We start from the raw sequence: 18,583 nt of genomic DNA on the forward strand, positions 1-18,583 counted from the left end.
TTATCAGGGCCTGTACCACTGAGGCTCTTCGCAAGCGACTAGTTGAGGCACTGGTCCTGCCGCAGGGGGGCGTTAGAATGCGAGAATGAAACCGTAGTGTGTCTGACGACGAGTTGACACCGTCCTCGTCAAAGTCGGAAAGCTCTCATACTTAGTTCTAGAGAGGTATGGGGGTTATCGCCTCTAGAACGGTGGACTCACCTGCGATCGGAACAGGATCCAAAGCGCGCGGGTTTAACATACTATCATGGCTCAAAAAAATCAAAACCAAACGAAAAGGGACTTAAGGGTCGGAACTTGGAATGTTCGCAGTCTATACAGAGCAGGCGCGTTTAACGAACTCATAAAGGAAGCTGATAGGTACAATCTAGATTTGGTAGCAATACAGGAAACGCGGTGGCCAAATGGCGGAGTACTAGCATCGGGAACTTCACGTACCTGAATGGGGCCGAGAGCGGGGGATCCCTAGGCACCGGATTTCTCGTAAGCAAAAGCATCATACATTCGGTTAAAAGTTTCAAATCCGTCAATGATAGGCTCTCGTACATCGAAGGTGAATGGTATAGATATGTATTTATTAATGTACACTGTCCTACGGAGGACAAAGAAGAAGAAGCTAAGGATCTCTATTACGAAACTTTAGAGCAGGTAATCGATCAGTTCTAGAAGGCTAAATTAGATAGCTTACACAATAGAAGCGATAGGACCGTAGAAGAGTATTATAACGTAAGGAAACAGGCGTGTGCGATCTACAGAAATAAGAAGCGGGAGTATCAAAAGAATCTTATTAGGAGAATAGAAACAAACAATAAGGAAAGTAACCCCGGCGAAATGTACAGAGGGATTAACGCCATCAGAAAGGGTTTTAGGAGTAGAGCGGAAGTGATGAAGGACGAAAACGGAGACCTCGTAACAAATGACAACGAATTACTGTCGCTGTGGAAAAATTATTTCGATAAATTATTAAACGTGCACGAAAATAGCGAAGAATTAGGGGACGAAATTCACACTGCTGAACTCCACGTGGAGGAACCGAACTATCAAGAAGTAGAGGCCGCGATTAAAAAACTAAAAAACAACAAAGCCGCGGGAAATGACTCTATACCAGCTGAGTTACTCAAATATGGGGGCGTCGAGCTCACTTTCAAAATCTATAAACTAGTATGTGCCATCTAGAAAAATGAAACAATACCCGAAAATTGGAAGAAATCTATCATTAAACCGATTTTTAAAAAGGGGGATAAGACAGACTGCAATAACTATAGGGGTATCTCACTTTTAGCAACGTGCTACAAAGTTCTGTCAAACGTAATACAAGCTAGACTCACTCCATTCGCGGAAGATATAGTAGGAGATTATCAGTGCGGATTTCGGCGCAACAGATCGACGAGCGATCAAATGTTTACCATAAGACAGTTGTTAGAGAAAAAGTGGGAATTTTGCGAAACCATACACCAACTATTTATAGATTTTAAAAAAGCGTACGACTCTATTAAGCGAAGCAAAATGTGTCAAATTCTAGTACTTCTCGGTGTACCGAAAAAACTCGTGAGATTAATTCAAATATGTCTGAACGGAAGCACGGGAAAGGTCCGAGTAGGCGGTAATGTATCAGAACCCTTCTTGATACGCTATGGTTTAAAACAAGTGGATGGGCTCTCTACGGTGCTGTTCAACTTAACGTTAGAGTATGCCGTTAGAAAAATGCAGGTTAGCCAGCTAGGCGCAACGCTTAATGGAACGACGCAGATACTAGGCTACGCAGATGATTTGGATATACTGGGGGATTGTAGGGAAACGGTAGCAAGAAACGCGGAAACCTCATAAAAGCGGTGGAGTATACAGGGTTAGAAGTGAGTGAATCAAAAACAAAGTACATGATTGTGGATAAGCTAGGCATCTGCAGAGGGGAGGAAGATCTCAGAGTTGGGAATTTTACTTTTGAAAAGGTTAGCGAATTCAGGTATCTGGGTACGACCATAAATGATAGAAACGAGATTAATGTCGAAATAAATAAGAGACTCCATTCGGGTAATGCTTGCTTCTACGCCGTGAGTAATTTACTTAAGTCGAGGCTGTTGTCTAAAAACGTTAAAATAAGAATATACAGGACAATAATACTGCCGGTGGTTCTGTACGGATGCGAAACGTGGGCTCTCACTAAGCAGGCGGACAACCGTTTTAGAGTATTTGAAAATAAAGTCTTGCGAAAAATATACGGGCCGAAGAAAGATGAGGAACCGGGGAATGGAGGAGACTACACAATGATGAGTTACACAATCTGTACGCGTCACCAAATATTAACAGAATAATAAAATCGCGCAGATTGGGATGGGCAGGGCACGTAGCGAGAATGGGAGACGACTGTACGGCAGCGCGTGTCATGAAGGGCAGGCCGATGGTAACGCGACCTGTAGGTAGACCTAGTAAGACGCAAATGGGAGGACAAAGTAAAAGCGGATCTAGTAGAAATAGGACGGGTGGGTGTCGATCGGAGGGGCGCATCTTGGGTGGGATTGACACAAGACAGGGCAAGAGTTCCGAATGCCATTAAAAAAAAAAAAAAAAATACCCAAGTTTTTCGAAAATCCCGAAATATTTCGAGAATCCAGAGAAATGCCGAGATTCTCGAAATATTTCGGGATTCTCGAGACGAGACGAGATCTCGAAGTCGAGACGGGACCGGAAATCTCGAGGCTTTTTTTCGGTCTCGCACATCCTTGTTATATTAAAGTTGTATTTCAGCTTTAACTCAGTAGATTTGAATTCACTGCAATTAACGGTTCATTTTTTTGTTGTCCACATTTTCTACAGAAGTATCATTATATAAATTCAAGCATTATTATAAATTCAAGAATTTTGAAGCAAGATGAAAAATACTATATTGTTGCTTCAAAATGGTTTTTCTTTTTAACAACACATTTAAGATTAATCCCTTTTGGTTAATAAAAGCATTTTCATCAGTTTAAATTGGTTAATGCACATATTGTAAAGGATCAGAAAAAGTTATGGAAAGTTGTATTTTGGGAAATACGAATGAAATATAATAAGAAGCATTTTTGAACATTTTAGTGAAGTTACTTTATTACATTTTTTGAGAAAATATGTATAATTTATACTTCCTTGTGCCAGGCTTATGATCAGAGCTGCACCAATAAATCGCATTCTTCAAAACGCTAATTATGGGGTTTCCCGCGAAAAACGCTTCCCTCACACTCTTGCTCATTATTCTTTATCACTCTCTCTAGTTCATTCTTCCTTGTACAAGACGACTACTGGCAATCGAAACTTCTTGCCTGGTGATTTTATCTCTTTTGCCGTTATATTTATTCGCAGTATAATACTTATTGGTGGATTCATTTCTAAATATACAGTGCGTAACATCGCGCAATTCAGGTGATCGTTATATATATATATATATATATATATATATATATATATATATATATATATATATATATATATATATATATATCGTTGCTTTAATTTATACTATTAACGCATATTGGTACATATACACATTCCAATATATATTTATATACATTCATTTGCTTTAGAGACCATCAACTTGTCTCTCGTCTCTTAATCATATTTATATATATATATATATTATTTATATATATATATATATATATATAGGTATAGTTTTATTATTCTTTCTCTTCAACGGTTCCACCTTACCTAGTATGTTTCTATTATTTCACTGTTATTCGGATGACGTTTTTGTTTGTCTATCCATATAACGTGTAAACATATGTTCAAACCATAATAAAAGAGAGAAAAACGTAAGTATTTTTCGTCGCCCATATTCGACGAAATCTTTAAAACTATAATAATCGTGCCTATATATATGTCAGTTTTATTTTTATTCGCGTAGGCATATATAATATACCATTGTATAATTTGGAAAAGATGCCAAGTACTACTAGCTGTGCAGGATGCGTATAGCTTTTGTGAGGGCTCGTTTAATAAAAAAGCGCCGATGACATGCAGCTTGCTTGTACAGCGTGCCTGATTTTTCTGTTTAGATATTTCAATATAATGCGCGCCATGACAGCTATATTACGAAACTTGTGAAAAATTGTAAAAGCGCTTTCAAAGTAATGTTAATTATTATACAAGCCAGACAAATCGAGTTACCAAAGAATAATTCACACACATCGAATGCACGCTTATATTCGATTTTGATGTTGTTTTTTTTTTCGGTTAACGTATTTTTGACATCATAAAAAATTAATATAAAATCGCGAATGTATAGATATTATGTTTATTCTAAATCAAATATTTTTTACGAAGACAAATATATTAATTCTGAAAGTTTTCGAACACGCATGATCCAACGGTAACTAAAACTAATGCCTTCAAACGAATAGAATGTTTTACATCGAGCTTTTATTTGGCAACTCGGATCCTTTCCATACTCTTATTCTTTCATGAATAGCAAGAATAACTTACAATTTATGAGTATGCATATGCACACCATAAACACGCGCACATATTATATACATGCACGTGTCTGTGTGTATTTGAATTTGGATCATTAAATTGTATATAGTACCATATAAATGATTACGCATAAGCAACTGCATAAAATTAATAAGTATAGTTAAGAAACATACACCAAAAAGTAATAGGTAGTATTCTGTTCTCCCTCTGTTATGCTTTTTCACTGGTGACGGTTAATACAATAAAAGTACGTTTCTGAATATTCGTACGTCAACGAATTTTCGTTACAGTTTGATTTACAATATAACGGTTCAACGAGTGACTATAGATTAACTTTTAAAAATTTATTTTTCTTCAAAAAGTCAACGCACAACACGAAGGAGTTTGCGAGCGGGGGGGGGGAGGTTGTCATAGCAATATTTTTTCATTTTTATTTGTTAAACTCCTTCTAACTTTCATGAAAATTGCGAGAAAGAGAGATTATTAAACGCGTGTCATATTTCATTCCATACTTAAATATAGTTTGTATGTTTGGTAATTACATTAATAACACTGTACATTACACAACTTTGTCATAATGTTTTGCAGTATTTTAGTGGATTTATTTTTATTAATCAAATGCAAGATAACTTATACAAGAAGAATTTGTATAATATCGTATGCCAGATATAATAAATTTTCTGAAAATGATCATTTTTTAGGACCTTACGAGACTGCCGCCATAAGCGCAATAATGATCAAAAATAATATTGCAAGGTACATATATATTTAATACGCAAAGTATTATAAAAGTTATAATAAAATAAATATACCGCGATGTGGTCGAATTTTACCCAATTCCTCAAAATGGAAGAAATATCATAATTATTTTCTCGTCTGTTGTGCGATCTCAGTTTTTATATTCAACATACACATAGAGAAATTATTTTTGATGATATTAGAGGTATGGATTCATACATCTAAGCCGCATTGATAGTACATTATTACACAGTTTTATTTCGTCGTTAAACTTTTATTTTTATTTGTTTATACAATTTTTTAATATTTCGTTTTGTCATCTTCCTTTGCGCGTATAAAATTTTTACGAAAATAATGACTATCATACAATTTCATCGTAACACCATTACCATCATAGTAATCAATTAAAATTTTTTTTTTATATTGATCATACCCCTATTACCAACATTATCATATTATCATTCATTACAAACGTTAGCATCTTTGCATCTTTACAATCCAAGGCTATTCTCTTGTATATTTGTTTAAAGCACTAACAATAAGTCTGCTCATCATCTTTTGAAAGTATGCAGGATTGAGTTCGCTTTAGTTTTATCTTTTTGTCGCTAATGATTGTCGACATAAAACTTCAAAAAATCGTTTTATCAATAACCAATGCGAGGATATCGTATATTCAATTTACCTACTCTATTATTGAGTCACGTATAAATTACATTATGTAAAATGTGGAAAAATAGAGTCATTTGCTCATTAAAAATTCCAGATCCCGCATTCTTTCAAAAGTTTCACACGGTACAATGCAAAAATCCCAAAGTCGAAACATTATTCCACCTATGAAATGTATAGCATTTTTATCGATCAAGCATATATGATGCATTATTAATTTCCTTGTTTTATCAAAGTTTTTAGAAATTTAGTTACAAATTTGCTTTTATCGATCATGGAACACATTATTCAATTGATATATCTATTCTATATTTTATATTAGTGTTATAATACTTTATACATTTCACAGTTGTAACAATTTTAATGCAAAAGGCCTATGCGGTTCCAACTTAATAGAAACAATTTCTTTTCAGAAAGTTGATAAATGACACCATCAGTAATACATATAACACATAATATATTATTGTATGAAACAGTATACTCATCCGTATGAAATTATTTCTTTTAACTATAAAATAAAGTATATAATTTAAGATGCAATTGAGATGAAATAGAATAAGTTTCAAATGTAGTACGTCCTGGAATATAAAGTCAAATTCATTCCATAAATGAATGAAGTACAAGAGTTCCCTTGGTCCACTACTTATCTTCGAGCATTGTTGATATTCGACTGGGATTTTCACGAAGTGTACAAAAATTATTTCCGCAAGTGGAAAACGTACCTTTTTGCAACACTGATGATGATTTGTAGTTGTATGCCTTCTGCGCAATAATAACCATGTATATAGAGGATTAAGACACTTAGTCTGATAAGAATAAAATGCGATTGACGGATCAGCGATGAAAATCGAAAGGAATTATATTTTCAATACTCTTTTTTTCAAAAACAAAAATATACTTTCCGTTGATAAGGACGGAACTTAATGCCAAATATCTATATTTGAAATATCGTAGCATTATCCATGTCATTTATTATTAGTGCGTAGAAAAAGCTTCGTGTTTAAGGAAAAATATATACTTGAATTTTTTGTAGTATATTTATTCGTGATAAAGAGTGTCTTTTAAAATTTCATAACCGTCGTGTTAAAACCACGAAATCGGAACTCGCGCGTGTACTTTCTAGAAATGACAATACGACACGGACCAGAAAAATTGCACGGATTTTCGAGAAAAATCGGTGTACGTTCGAAAAAGATTTGATAAAAAACATAGATAAATATTAATTTCCTGTCCGTCTTTGTAAAATTGTTCCGATCGCATATATTAGTCCGAGTATATTTATACACACACATATATATGTATGTATGACATTCGATGTTTATAAGTGCATGTATAATATATTGTGGTTGCGAAAATATTCAAGCATTATAGATCTCAGCTTGAAGTTATACTCTCGTATGAAAATAATGTATTTTTCTATATATTATATAAAGTATGGCTATATAGCTTTTATCAATGCGTCGTCGTCATGTAAAAATAAAGGCTTTTCTATTCTGCTGATTCGACAGATCCATTATATTTGTTTAGTTTTTTGATCGCCCGTGCAGTGTTTCATTATGATACCACCATCCGCGGCTTTTGCATCCATACACATTCGATACGACTCGAAGTAAGATTGTTAATGTAGTTACACAATCGTGCTCTGTGCGTATACTCTAATCTCATGAATTAATCGCGTACGTCGAGTGCAATAAATACATCGCATGCGGTGTTGTGCGTGTGTGTGTGTTTCTATGTAGTGTGTTTAAAATAAAATGAATAAACATATAGCGATTATATTAATCGTGTGCCGGAAACAAAAATATTAGTTCTTTTACTCTCTGGACTCTGATGGGCATGTATATACGAGAATGCAAAGAGCGATTGTTTCGTTATTTACATCAATATTCGTGGGTGAGCACTGTAGCTCGCGAATGGTGTGCATAGCCGGTTAGGCGACGTTAGAAAGGCTATTTGCAATCTCATTCATGACCGCGGCGCGCACAGAACACGGGTGTATCGTAAATAAACGACCGTACAAAGTGTCGATTAAAACGGCTTTATCAGCCGTCGTGCATAGGCTATAGTGTACTATATATTCGGCTAATTTTCTCTTTTCACATATTTACGCGCCACGTCGCGTTTGCTACAGCAATTTCCTCTCAGCGAACCCGACACGCTTTGTGATACACGCGTACGTGATATGGATATGCGAATTTTTATTTTCTCGCGCTGACTTCTCGTTTGTGTGTTGGCACAGTAGGGACTTTTTCTGGCCGTGATTGATGCGATTTTCCAGCAGAATTAATGGTGCAGGTATACTTGAGGGCTATTTTTCGGGTAGAAAGGGTTCGCCGCCGGAGATCGGTTTTTTCTGGTTCATTACACTTGCGGTGCTCGGCAAAATATGATTGACGTATAATTTTGTTTGGAATGCAGAATCGTGTATGCTCTGCAAAATCGATAAACTGACAGTTACCGCCGCGATCGCGCTTACTGTGATCAGCGCGTTTTTACGTGACGACTTTTTCACCAGCAATCCTTATCATATATGTACGTTGATTTTATTAAAATTGCGTGTGTTTGTATTTATAGGTATCTTCATTCACAAATAATCCTATATTGAATATCGAAGAGCTTCAAAAAGCTAAGCCTTTATAAAAACGATGTAAAACCGGGTGAATTTACTTGAGATAAAGTTGGGGCAGGGGACTTAAGGGGTCGTACGTGTCTCTTAGTTTAAGCCCAGTACAGCAGGTCTCGTGCGGTCGTAGAGTACGACTGCAGAGTACGCGCAGAAGTGGATAATAAATGCTCGTTTCAATAGATAACATCGCTTCAAGTACATTACAGCATGAAAACACTTTGTTTTTTTGTTCTTTTTGTGTAGCGTGAATCAAAAATACAGGTATCCGCGTGAAACAGTTATTATTGTCCCTAAAAATATGCATCTGCAATGCCTCTTTTTCACTCATGTGTATGCATGATGTTTTTTTTCTTGTAATTTTATCATTTTTATTTCATTGATTCAACGTCCAATACGAAGCATCAGGTTTTGTATAATGTAAGTTTGGTTCTCACATATGTAAGCTCTGTATTGATCAGAAGGAAATTTGAAGTTTGCGCTAGACTTCGTCATTCTCTGGCAATTCTTTCGTCAACGAGACTTCCGGGCAAAAATATATAAAAAATTATTTTTCTTCTTCTGCATTTCGATCGTCGCCGACTAACATAATTTCTTTGGTTAAATAATAAATATATAACGAGATAACAATGAAAAAACAATGATGATAATATACGGCACATTTAGCAGGAATAACACAGTTTCAAAATATCTGTCGGTATATTAGTGATAACGTCGCAAAAATTCGGTTTCTACTGTATTGACCACTCGCTTATATTATGTCTTTTACCCGTCGACATCGAGGCCGACCTTTTCATTTTGATAAGCGTTTTCACAATCACCGAAAGGTATTCATATCCCAACACAATCAGGATACGCATTTAAACACGAAATCAATAAATAACTTTACTATAATATCATACTCGGTGCATATACATAATAGAAAAGATAAAAAGCAACGAAAGTTAACGCGTTGTCGATATGAAAAATCAGTATAAAAATATAAACGTCTACCGATCACTTTTTTACTCCATATCAAGTACAAATTCAAGAGCAAGTTTCCACTATAACTTTCTCTCTCTTCCATCGTATAAAACGTACGTTCGCGCGATTCTATTGTATAGTCTATTCTTCGGCTTATTCTGTGTCTTCGTTACGCGAGTTTAAATATATGTATAAGTCTTCCGAAAGGAGTTACAACAATTGGGTAGTGAAATTTCGAATAATAACGACAAGGTTTAGATGAATTGATAAAATTAATTAAATAAAGGCAGTGTAAAAATATCGATATGACAGTCGTTATGGAGACTGCATCATTGAAATTTGGCTGTCCACACCGTTATTATCATATTATAAACATAAACGAAATCGAACATTTCAATATCTATAGAAATTCTGTCGAAAATTAAATGCTGCAGCTTGTATAATCATAACATTCGGAATAATTTTTGTGTTGTATTACTATAATTGTGAACAAAAATTCAACCTGAGTAAATATGTAACGAAACAACATAATATAACAATTCATCGTGTACAGCCCAATTTTTTAGGATGAATTAGTGTACCGTGAATCACTCATTCTACTTAATTTTAACGGAAAGTATGAACACAAAATTATTGACTCACTTTTTCTTTATGTTTTAACGAATATATAAAACACACGCTGCACTCTTACGGCAACGAGAGAAAAATCCATTGAAATACTTGTATAATCTTTTCACATATAAGAAGAATGATACACACACACACACACACATATATATATATATATATATATATATATATACACACACACACACAGCGCAGTATGTGGATACGAGGTTCCGGAACATTCTTTGTATATTTGTATCATAAAAATGTCAAAATTTCATAGAAAAGGTTAAAAAAATTTGTAGAGAATTTACATTACGATAGACCCTATTTTATACGTGTAATCGTTTTACAATCTACTATAATACGTACTATTAGACGAGATCAACTCCACTTATTCGTATTAATTTATCGTAAAAAGATCTATGTATTTTTGATTTAAAACTTTTTAAATATTATTATTTTTATAGTTGAGAAATGCATTTCGTATTATAATAGTATTACATTACAATTCAAAAGATATACTTGTTTTCACAAATTCACTAAACACTTTAGTATTTAGAAATGTATTAGCAATGTTCCTCCGATAGGAGAGCACGAGCTTTCATCTCTTTCAATTTCTCATGTGGCGATTCCGTGTATCAATTTGTTCACGGATCAAAAGGGCAAGAATGAAATGTGCACTTTTCAATCAGAATCTAGCTGGTTTTATCGAACAAAGGCGAGGTTAAATTGAAAAATGCGAAAAAGAAGTTATATTTCGAGACTCTCCCTACACAATCCAATTATCTCTGCATCAAAAACAGCGGCGTGCTCGAATCTTGATTTGAAAAATGTCGGTGCAACCAGCTGTCGCGTCAGCCATACAGCCCTCCCTTAAAGCTTGTTCACATCTCTTTCTGCAGTACAAAGCTATAACGTAATTATGCAATGGGGTCGGCTGTATGTGTGCAGAGCAGAAGTCGCTGCGCTCGGAAAATGCCCCGCCTCTCTCAATGGATTTTCCTCTCGCGGTGCGCGCGTAATGGCAACAACAACAACAACAACAACAACGACGACTACGCGAGAGAAGTAGCAGTGCAGCGGTAGATATTAATAGCTATTTGATAATATATAGCGAGAGCAACCATCGGTTGAGTCCGGACACACTCAATCACACTCTCATATCATCGCGTATACACAAATCATTCATATACGCCTTAGAAAAAAGCCTCCTTGCGGCTGCGCTCGACATTGTCCTCCTTCCATTGCTCCTGCGCACATACCGATTCACACGCGTACGCGATATATTACATGCCGGGAGGATCAAACGCGGCGCGTGTTTCTGCGCCGTGTCGAAATCCTTCGTGCCGATTCTCTCGAGAGAAGATATAGAGAAACGAAGTCCCAAGTTTGCTCACACTCCCATTTCTTCGAAAAATCTCTCGTATTTCGCTATGCGACCTTCGATCGCGGCTTGGAGTTCGAAATTGCGGGAACGAAGCCCTCGTGCGAGACTGCACTGCTCGTTGAACTCTGAGATATAAGTATAACACAGGGGGCTGTATTTTTACTGGTTTGTCTGTGCGTCAATCGCGACCGCGCACGCCGATCGTCTGTCTCGCTGTTGCTATGTAATTGTAATGCCGTACATAGTACACCACATTATAGTGTGTATATATATATATATATATATATATATATATATATATATATATATATATATATATATATATATATATAAAACCCGATGTATCGTAAAATGCTTTTACGCATTTTCCAAAAAGCTTAATCAGCCCTCCGATGTACCCGATGTCGCTGATCCCTTTTCACGAGGAGCAGCGACGCCATAAGTCCCTCTTATTTATCTTCTCACCTCGCGATATGCTGCTTTTTCGCTTGTTACAGTACCTACACGTCTAAACAATGTGCACGATCAAAGCGCGTCAACATCCACGAAGAAGAAACGAAAATTTCAAGCTCCTCAACATACACCGGAAGAAACGGGGGACAGTAGGGGCGCGTGTCAAAGGGAACGGATACGCCTTATCGTGAAACCCTTATATACCTATTATAGCGAATATATAACTATTCTGTACGGCGAAACGCACAACTCTCGTCGTGTTCGGAAAATAAAGCGGTATTAATAATATACACGTCGAGGCGCGGTTGATGCGCTAGCTGCACACCAAGGGGAACTATCGTATGTACATTCGTGTGTTTTTGGGTGGCTTCGTTTTCATCTTGTTTTCGTATGATAAATCCACGCGCACTGCAGATGCAAACTATAATCTCAACAACAATCGATAACAGACAGTCGTGTGTATCCGTGGAAAGAATTAAGGACATATATGTATGGATGTAGGCGTGATGAGTCAATTAGACGGTCGTACGCAGACATCCGTGTGTGTGCGCGTGTATGTGTGTACGCGTGTGAGCGTTACTTCTCGAAGGAAAAGAGACGAGCGAACGAGGCCAACGCCCCGGACGCCATCGACAAATCGGTATACAGTATAGGCGCAACGCGCGCATATCAATAAGCGAAGGTCGATATGCCTCGAGCGGTGTGATTTACCGATAAAGGGAATCCGAGAGTCCGACAGCGACGCGACAATGCTGCTGCGCGTCGCTTCGGGAAAAAATCGACTGGTCGGGTCCAACGTCGTCGTGGTGCGCCGCACAAAGGCCTGCCACGGCCCATGCGCACGCACGCATCAGATCGGATCGACTCTCGTAGGAGCTGCACCCCAAAACCTTCGTCTCCGGCGATTCTCGCGGTGTTCGCAAGCTGCAGCGGAGTCGGGAGGATCATACTCGGCGGTCGATTCGATTTACTCGCCGGGTCATCAGAACGCTTTGGGCTGCCTGAGAGAGCCGATCCGGTACCCCTAGACGCCCGTGTGGTTGAAGATGTAGGAGACGTTGCTGTCCTGGTGGACGGGCGGCCCGTGGAAGGCTCGCCGCGTCGACGAGTTGTTGTTGTTCACGTAGTAGGAGGACTTGCGCATCGAGGTCGAGGAGGACATCATGGCGACGGTCTCGTAGTAGCGCAGCTTGCCGCAGCACTGGCCCGACTTCAGGATGGCCATGAAGCCCCTGCGGTACTTCTTGTTGAAGAACGCGTAGAGGATCGGGTTGATGCAGGAGTTGCTCGCGCCCAGCCACTGGGCGATCGGCGTCGCGATCGGCAGCAGCTCCTCCTCCCAGTCGGCGATTTTACCTGGCGGCACAGAGACGCGGAGGCGTTACGCTGGGCAACGGGCAAACGGGGTCTAGGACCGGGTCTCGTACTCACCACCGAACTTCATGCGGGCGAAGATGACGTAGAGGGGCAGCCAGGAGAGCACGAAGAGGATGACGACGACGATGAGCATCTTGACGACCTTGACCTTGGACTTTTGCTGGAGCCGCTCCATCTGGTCGTCTTTGGTGTCGCTAGGGATGTGCCGCCGCCAGACTTTGATCCAGATGAGCACGTAGCAGAGCGATATGAGGATCATGGGCAGGACGTAGCAGAGCATCAGGTTGCCGATGAGGAAGAAGAGGGAGTCGTCCTCGGGGTTCGGCCACCTCTCCAGGCAGAGCTTCAGGTTCGGATCGTCGCTGTAGATGGGCACGAGGTCGAAGAACAGCAGCCAGGGCATCGTCGACGTGAGCGCGATGAACCAGATGACGACTATCATCATGCGGGCGCGGCGCTTCGTTATCTGGCACTTCAGTGGCCACCAGATCGCCAGGAACCTGAAAATCACATTCGAACTTTAGCCTCATCGTCTATGTATGTACGTACACTGGGGGGATAAGAAACAACCGCTCCCGAGGACGGGGCGATTTTATGATAATATACTCTCTCTCTCTCTCTCTCTCTCTCTCTCTCTCTCTCTCTCTCTCTCTCTCTCTCTCTCTCTCTCTCTCTCTCTCTCTGATCTCGGATACAATATAGGTGCTAAAAACGTTAAAATACGTCGCTATTCGAATGGCGCGCGCTCGCTTACACGTTCATCGCTCCCGACGTTCCCTCGCTGCACGCCGGGTAAGTATACTTATATAGCTGAATCGAATTATCGGGGCTCGCGCTCGCCTGAGCGCCTAACGCGAGCTGATCTGGCGAAACCAGTTTACCGAAACGAGCGCGGGAAACTAATATTCCTACGCGCTTGGCGCTCGACACAAGTGCCGATCTTTTGATCCTCGTTATGTCTATAGACATATACCTGCTCTTTATTCGCTCGCCCCACAATGAGCGGCGGCGGATATATTTAAAAATCCAGAGGAGCGGGAATTATGAAATTGATATAAATCGCGGGGCGAGCCGATCATTATCTGAACGCGCGCCCGGGTACTGGGCAGACAAAGTGCGTCGATTTTGCTTCCTCGCGAAAATTAATGGCTACGAGAGAGCGGTTTTACAAGCCCGCAGCTGATACGGGCTCGCGCAGTTCGTTGCAAATTAATCCCGACCGTCGTTGTACTTATTGTCAAACACGTTTCGCAAGCACTCGCGGCAAGCGATATTATACCTACGGGAGTTTGTTATAAGAATGCAGTATGATGGCGAAAATAGCGGCCAGCGAGTCTGTGGAGCTTCTAATGCGCAGGTATAGCGATTCAATGCCTGCAGTCGGTATCACGTCGTGCCATAAATTTAGTAAGGCGTTATGTATGTTTTCAAGACTTTGAATGTTTTCAGGATTTATTTTGAATGTCGTAACGTACTATATAGGAATCTTGGTTCATGTCGCGGATCGTTGTGCCAGAGACTCGGGTAAATTAGATAATACAGCTGGCATTAGAGTTATCATCGATAATGGGAAAGTTAAGGAATGCAACGCGAAGTGAAGGCGTAGTCGGTCCACGCATAGATCAATCTGAAAATTGTTCATATTTTGAGGTTTTCTGCACAGAACTTCGATTTGAACTAATCATTATCAGTTTAACTTTTGGCTAATGCACAGTATATTGCAAAAATGCTACAGTCACTTGCACTCCGACAGCCCTTGATTCGTTTCTATGTATATATGTCTTGTAAACATATAACCATGGACTTGAATATGACCTGAACTTTTCAAGGTTTGAAAAAGTCTGAACGTAAATAATATTTACGGCAAGTTTGTATGCCAATTATGGCGCGATAAATCTGCGCCGATGTTTTGACGTTTAGAATCTTTTGCCCGCACGCCAAGTACGCGAACTTCGTTCATATAATTACAGTAGCACCATCAGTAGTCTGTATCTTTAACATTTATAGTACTTAACACATCGTATTATAATCCTGCATTTTAAAAATACAAACTTGTCGAGATTTTTAAATCTAACAATTATGCTATATTAATTATACGATAGGTTAATAAAGAGCACGACAGAGAGGATCACTGAATAAACAAAGAAGTATGCAAGTATTAGATTGTTTATAAGTGGCACACAGTTGAAGTACCGTTTCATGACGAAGCGCGTTCTAGAAAATTTGTACTTCAAGGTCAGTTACGGCTGTTTACTCGACAAGCTCGCAAGTAACAATCGCATCGGCCAGATCGACGAAGGATCTTTGGATCTCAGATGTACTAATTACATTTATTCCTTTGGACGCAGCACTTTACGTCTCACGATAATGCTAATGCGCTAAGCGCAGCAAGAGATCAGCTCCGATACATCTTATCCAGGATCGTAAATTTTCACACAAGTATAAGAAGCTGGAGCAGTAGGAAATTATACGCTTCTGAAAATAAGTATTAAGACTTACTCACTGCAGCACTCTATAGAAAGAAGCCGTTTTTTCATTATAGATTTATGTAGGTGTAATAATCGATCACTGCTAAGTTTTTTTCTTTAATTAATATTCATGAAGATGTGTACGCGTAACAATAGATGGTCATCAGAGCTAATCCAGCCGAAGGTGACTGCATGATAGTTTTTGATAAAAAATCAATTACTCGCTTGCCCATAGAATGGTCCGCACAGAAGTTTGGTTATATTTCACTGGCAGAGAAATTCTTACATCGCAGATTCACTTCGAAAGTATCACGTCTTATTAGGCCCTAATAGCGATCGGTTTCTGCGCAAAAGACATCAAACAACAGCTTGACAAACAACCATAAATTTAAACGCGGAGGCAGGCGCGGAAGTATTTCTCACGCGAGGCGTTATATTCAATTACTCGCTCCGATTTCCTTTCAACGACAGATCGCCGATCCCCTCTTGGTTGCGCGGATCAAGTGCGAGGCATACGATTAACTTTTCATTAGCGGCGCTGTCCCTCCCTCCCACGCGCATGAGTAGAGCTCGAGGATCGCAAGCGTTCACGCGACCTTGGCCCGACATTATCAGATCTGTGCGCATTAGCCGGACCATCCCCTCGGCTCGTTCCATTTCCGCGCGCCTACCGATCCACGTAATCGGTAATTTGCAGACGCTGCGTGTATAGTACAGGCGCATCATGGGATCTCGATCAAATCGGTCGCGCGAATAAATCGATGCCTCGTAATCGCGCTCTGGCTGCCGCCGCCGCCGATCGAGTCAAGGCGAACACAATGAAATATTACGCGAGACTCGTGCGCTCTGTACTCATCCCCGAACGGCTATAAAAGAGCTCCCACACGGAGGATGCGATTCGAGTTGGACTCGGACTCGGAGAAGCAAGCGCAGCGCTGCTGGTGCCTGAGCTTAAGGAGCTACCAACCGACACAGAGCTTTACTTTTTAGAGGTTCTCCGGAGAGACAGAGTCAGGTTTCGAGACTTCAAGATGCTGCTGAAGCTGGTAAGTGCTGCTCTTTTATGGCGCTCTGGGCTCCAGGATACTTTTGATCGCGAGGGCTGGGTTATTGTATCGCGCGTTCACGATTTTCTTTTATTTTTTTTCAAAACGAAGCGTGCGCTTTCAGAGTACTATTTATTCTCGAGAAAGCTTGAATTTCAATCGCGACTGACGAGGAGAAGACACAGAGTCTGCAGGTCCCTCTCCTCTCAATTATTTTGGCAATCTAGGACACTTTTCAGTTTACCATATTATAATTCGTGACAGTTTAATTCAAGTCAAAGTTGTTGTTTCGTAGTTCCTATATACATCTAATCTAATTTTATTTAAGATTTCTGGCACCCATGAATGAAAGACTCTACTCGTATTTCCAACTTGTCATAATATGTCATGAGAGTCTTATAATTTGCGAGCAGTATCAGTCAATTTTAGCTTTTAAACGTGTGTAATTTTGCTAATCGCGAACCATGCACACTGCTCTATAGATAATTTCATTAGTATGCAGGTTTTATTCATGATTCAAAGTTCGATAAAGTTTTTGATTGCCTGTACCTTTAAAAGTAAAAGATAGTTTACCTCATAAAGCACGTAAAAAATACTTATATACTAAATTTTTTTGTAAAGATGTGTATGATATGAATTTAATCGCAATCCATTGCTACTGACAAATAAACACTTTTCGAATCAATTTCTTGCTATAGCATCCTGTAACTGTATACGCACAGTCTTGCTACACCCGGGTCTTATCTACTCATTCACTGCGTGGCAGATTTATAAGATAAATATGAGATCTTAATAGCAGTATAATAAATGATTCCTCTATTATGATACTTGAAATTATTAGTCCTTAATATTTAATCAGTAATACGTACGCCGTCCCTATATTTAATTATAGAAAAATATTCCAATCAAACTTTATTGAAAGAAATCATTACTCATTAGCACAGCAATGAATAAATATTCTCAAAATTAGTCGTCAGCCCAATCAAAATTGTACAGGATATATACCTACAAAAGAATGAATTGAAATAAAACATTTTTCATTCAACAGACGACCCTCGCCTTGGTGGGAGTAGTTCTGGTAGGAGCCGCGCCGGCGCCAGTTCCGGGACCAGCGCCCGCCCCAGGACCAGCTCCTGGACCCTCGCCGTACCCACCGTACCTGGGAGCGCCGCTGCTGCCGGCGCACTCGTACTCCTCGGTGATCCACTACCCGAGCTACTACAAGTACCCGTACAGCTACCTGAGCTACCCCTACTACGGCAGCTACCCCTACAAGTACTACGGCTACCCCTATTACCTCTAGTCGACTTGGTCGCCGAAGACAAGCTCCGATGCCTTGATTTACAGCTACTACTTCGACCCATCGCCGCGTCCATCTCGATGTCCTGCATGTTTGTATTACTCAATAAAAATTACAATTGCTACCTACTCTAATCACCTTGATTGACTTTTCTCTGCACGCATCACGCACTGCATTTCCTATTGTGCTACATCTCTTCTACTCGGGGTACTGTGCGACTCGGATACTTTCTACTTTGCATGATCGATATCTGAATTATGTAAACTGGATAGATCGCATTACCTTGTTGCGCAATATTTGCGAGCTAATTTTTGCCAGGCGTGTTCGGACACGCGGAAGCGTTGAGGAAAGTGGATTTAATAGAAAAGAGTCGAGTCTACGTTGTTATCGTCGAGATAAAATCTTTGTGCTGCAACGCATTCCAATAATACTCTTTTCACTCCCCTTAAACTCGCACGTTCGGTGCATCCGTCGCGTTGCAAAATTCCAATATCCGACTCTATGTTT

General features: G+C 39.5%; 2 protein-coding genes and 1 long non-coding RNA gene across 3 annotated transcripts in view; 2 read left to right on the forward strand and 1 right to left on the reverse strand.

Annotated features, from left to right (window-relative positions):
• Positions 1-18,583, forward strand: part of LOC116738579 — a 189,409-nt gene that overhangs the window by 2,906 nt on the left and 167,920 nt on the right. The gene's annotated exons all lie outside the window — the stretch shown is intronic.
• The window catches only part of LOC100115347 (neuropeptide SIFamide receptor), a 71,414-nt gene continuing 64,603 nt past the window's right edge, over positions 11,773-18,583 (reverse strand). Inside the window, exons 3-4 of the mRNA XM_001600048.5 lie at positions 13,317-13,762; positions 11,773-13,241 (exon numbers count right to left, since the gene is read on the reverse strand). Of these exons, the coding sequence (XP_001600098.3) occupies positions 12,910-13,241; positions 13,317-13,762 (778 nt within the window). The 3' untranslated portion in view covers positions 11,773-12,909. The remainder of the gene's footprint in view (positions 13,242-13,316; positions 13,763-18,583) is intronic.
• Positions 15,358-18,210, forward strand: LOC107981182 (tryptophan 2-C-methyltransferase). Its single transcript, XM_016986154.2, has 2 exons — positions 15,358-16,776; positions 17,825-18,210. Exons 1-2 carry the CDS (start codon positions 16,762-16,764, stop codon positions 18,077-18,079), a joined length of 270 nt encoding a protein of 89 aa, XP_016841643.1. The 5' UTR covers positions 15,358-16,761; the 3' UTR covers positions 18,080-18,210.

This window comes from Nasonia vitripennis, chromosome 4 (genome assembly GCF_009193385.2).
Source record: "Nasonia vitripennis strain AsymCx chromosome 4, Nvit_psr_1.1, whole genome shotgun sequence".
Classification (NCBI taxonomy): Eukaryota; Metazoa; Arthropoda; class Insecta; order Hymenoptera; family Pteromalidae; genus Nasonia; species Nasonia vitripennis.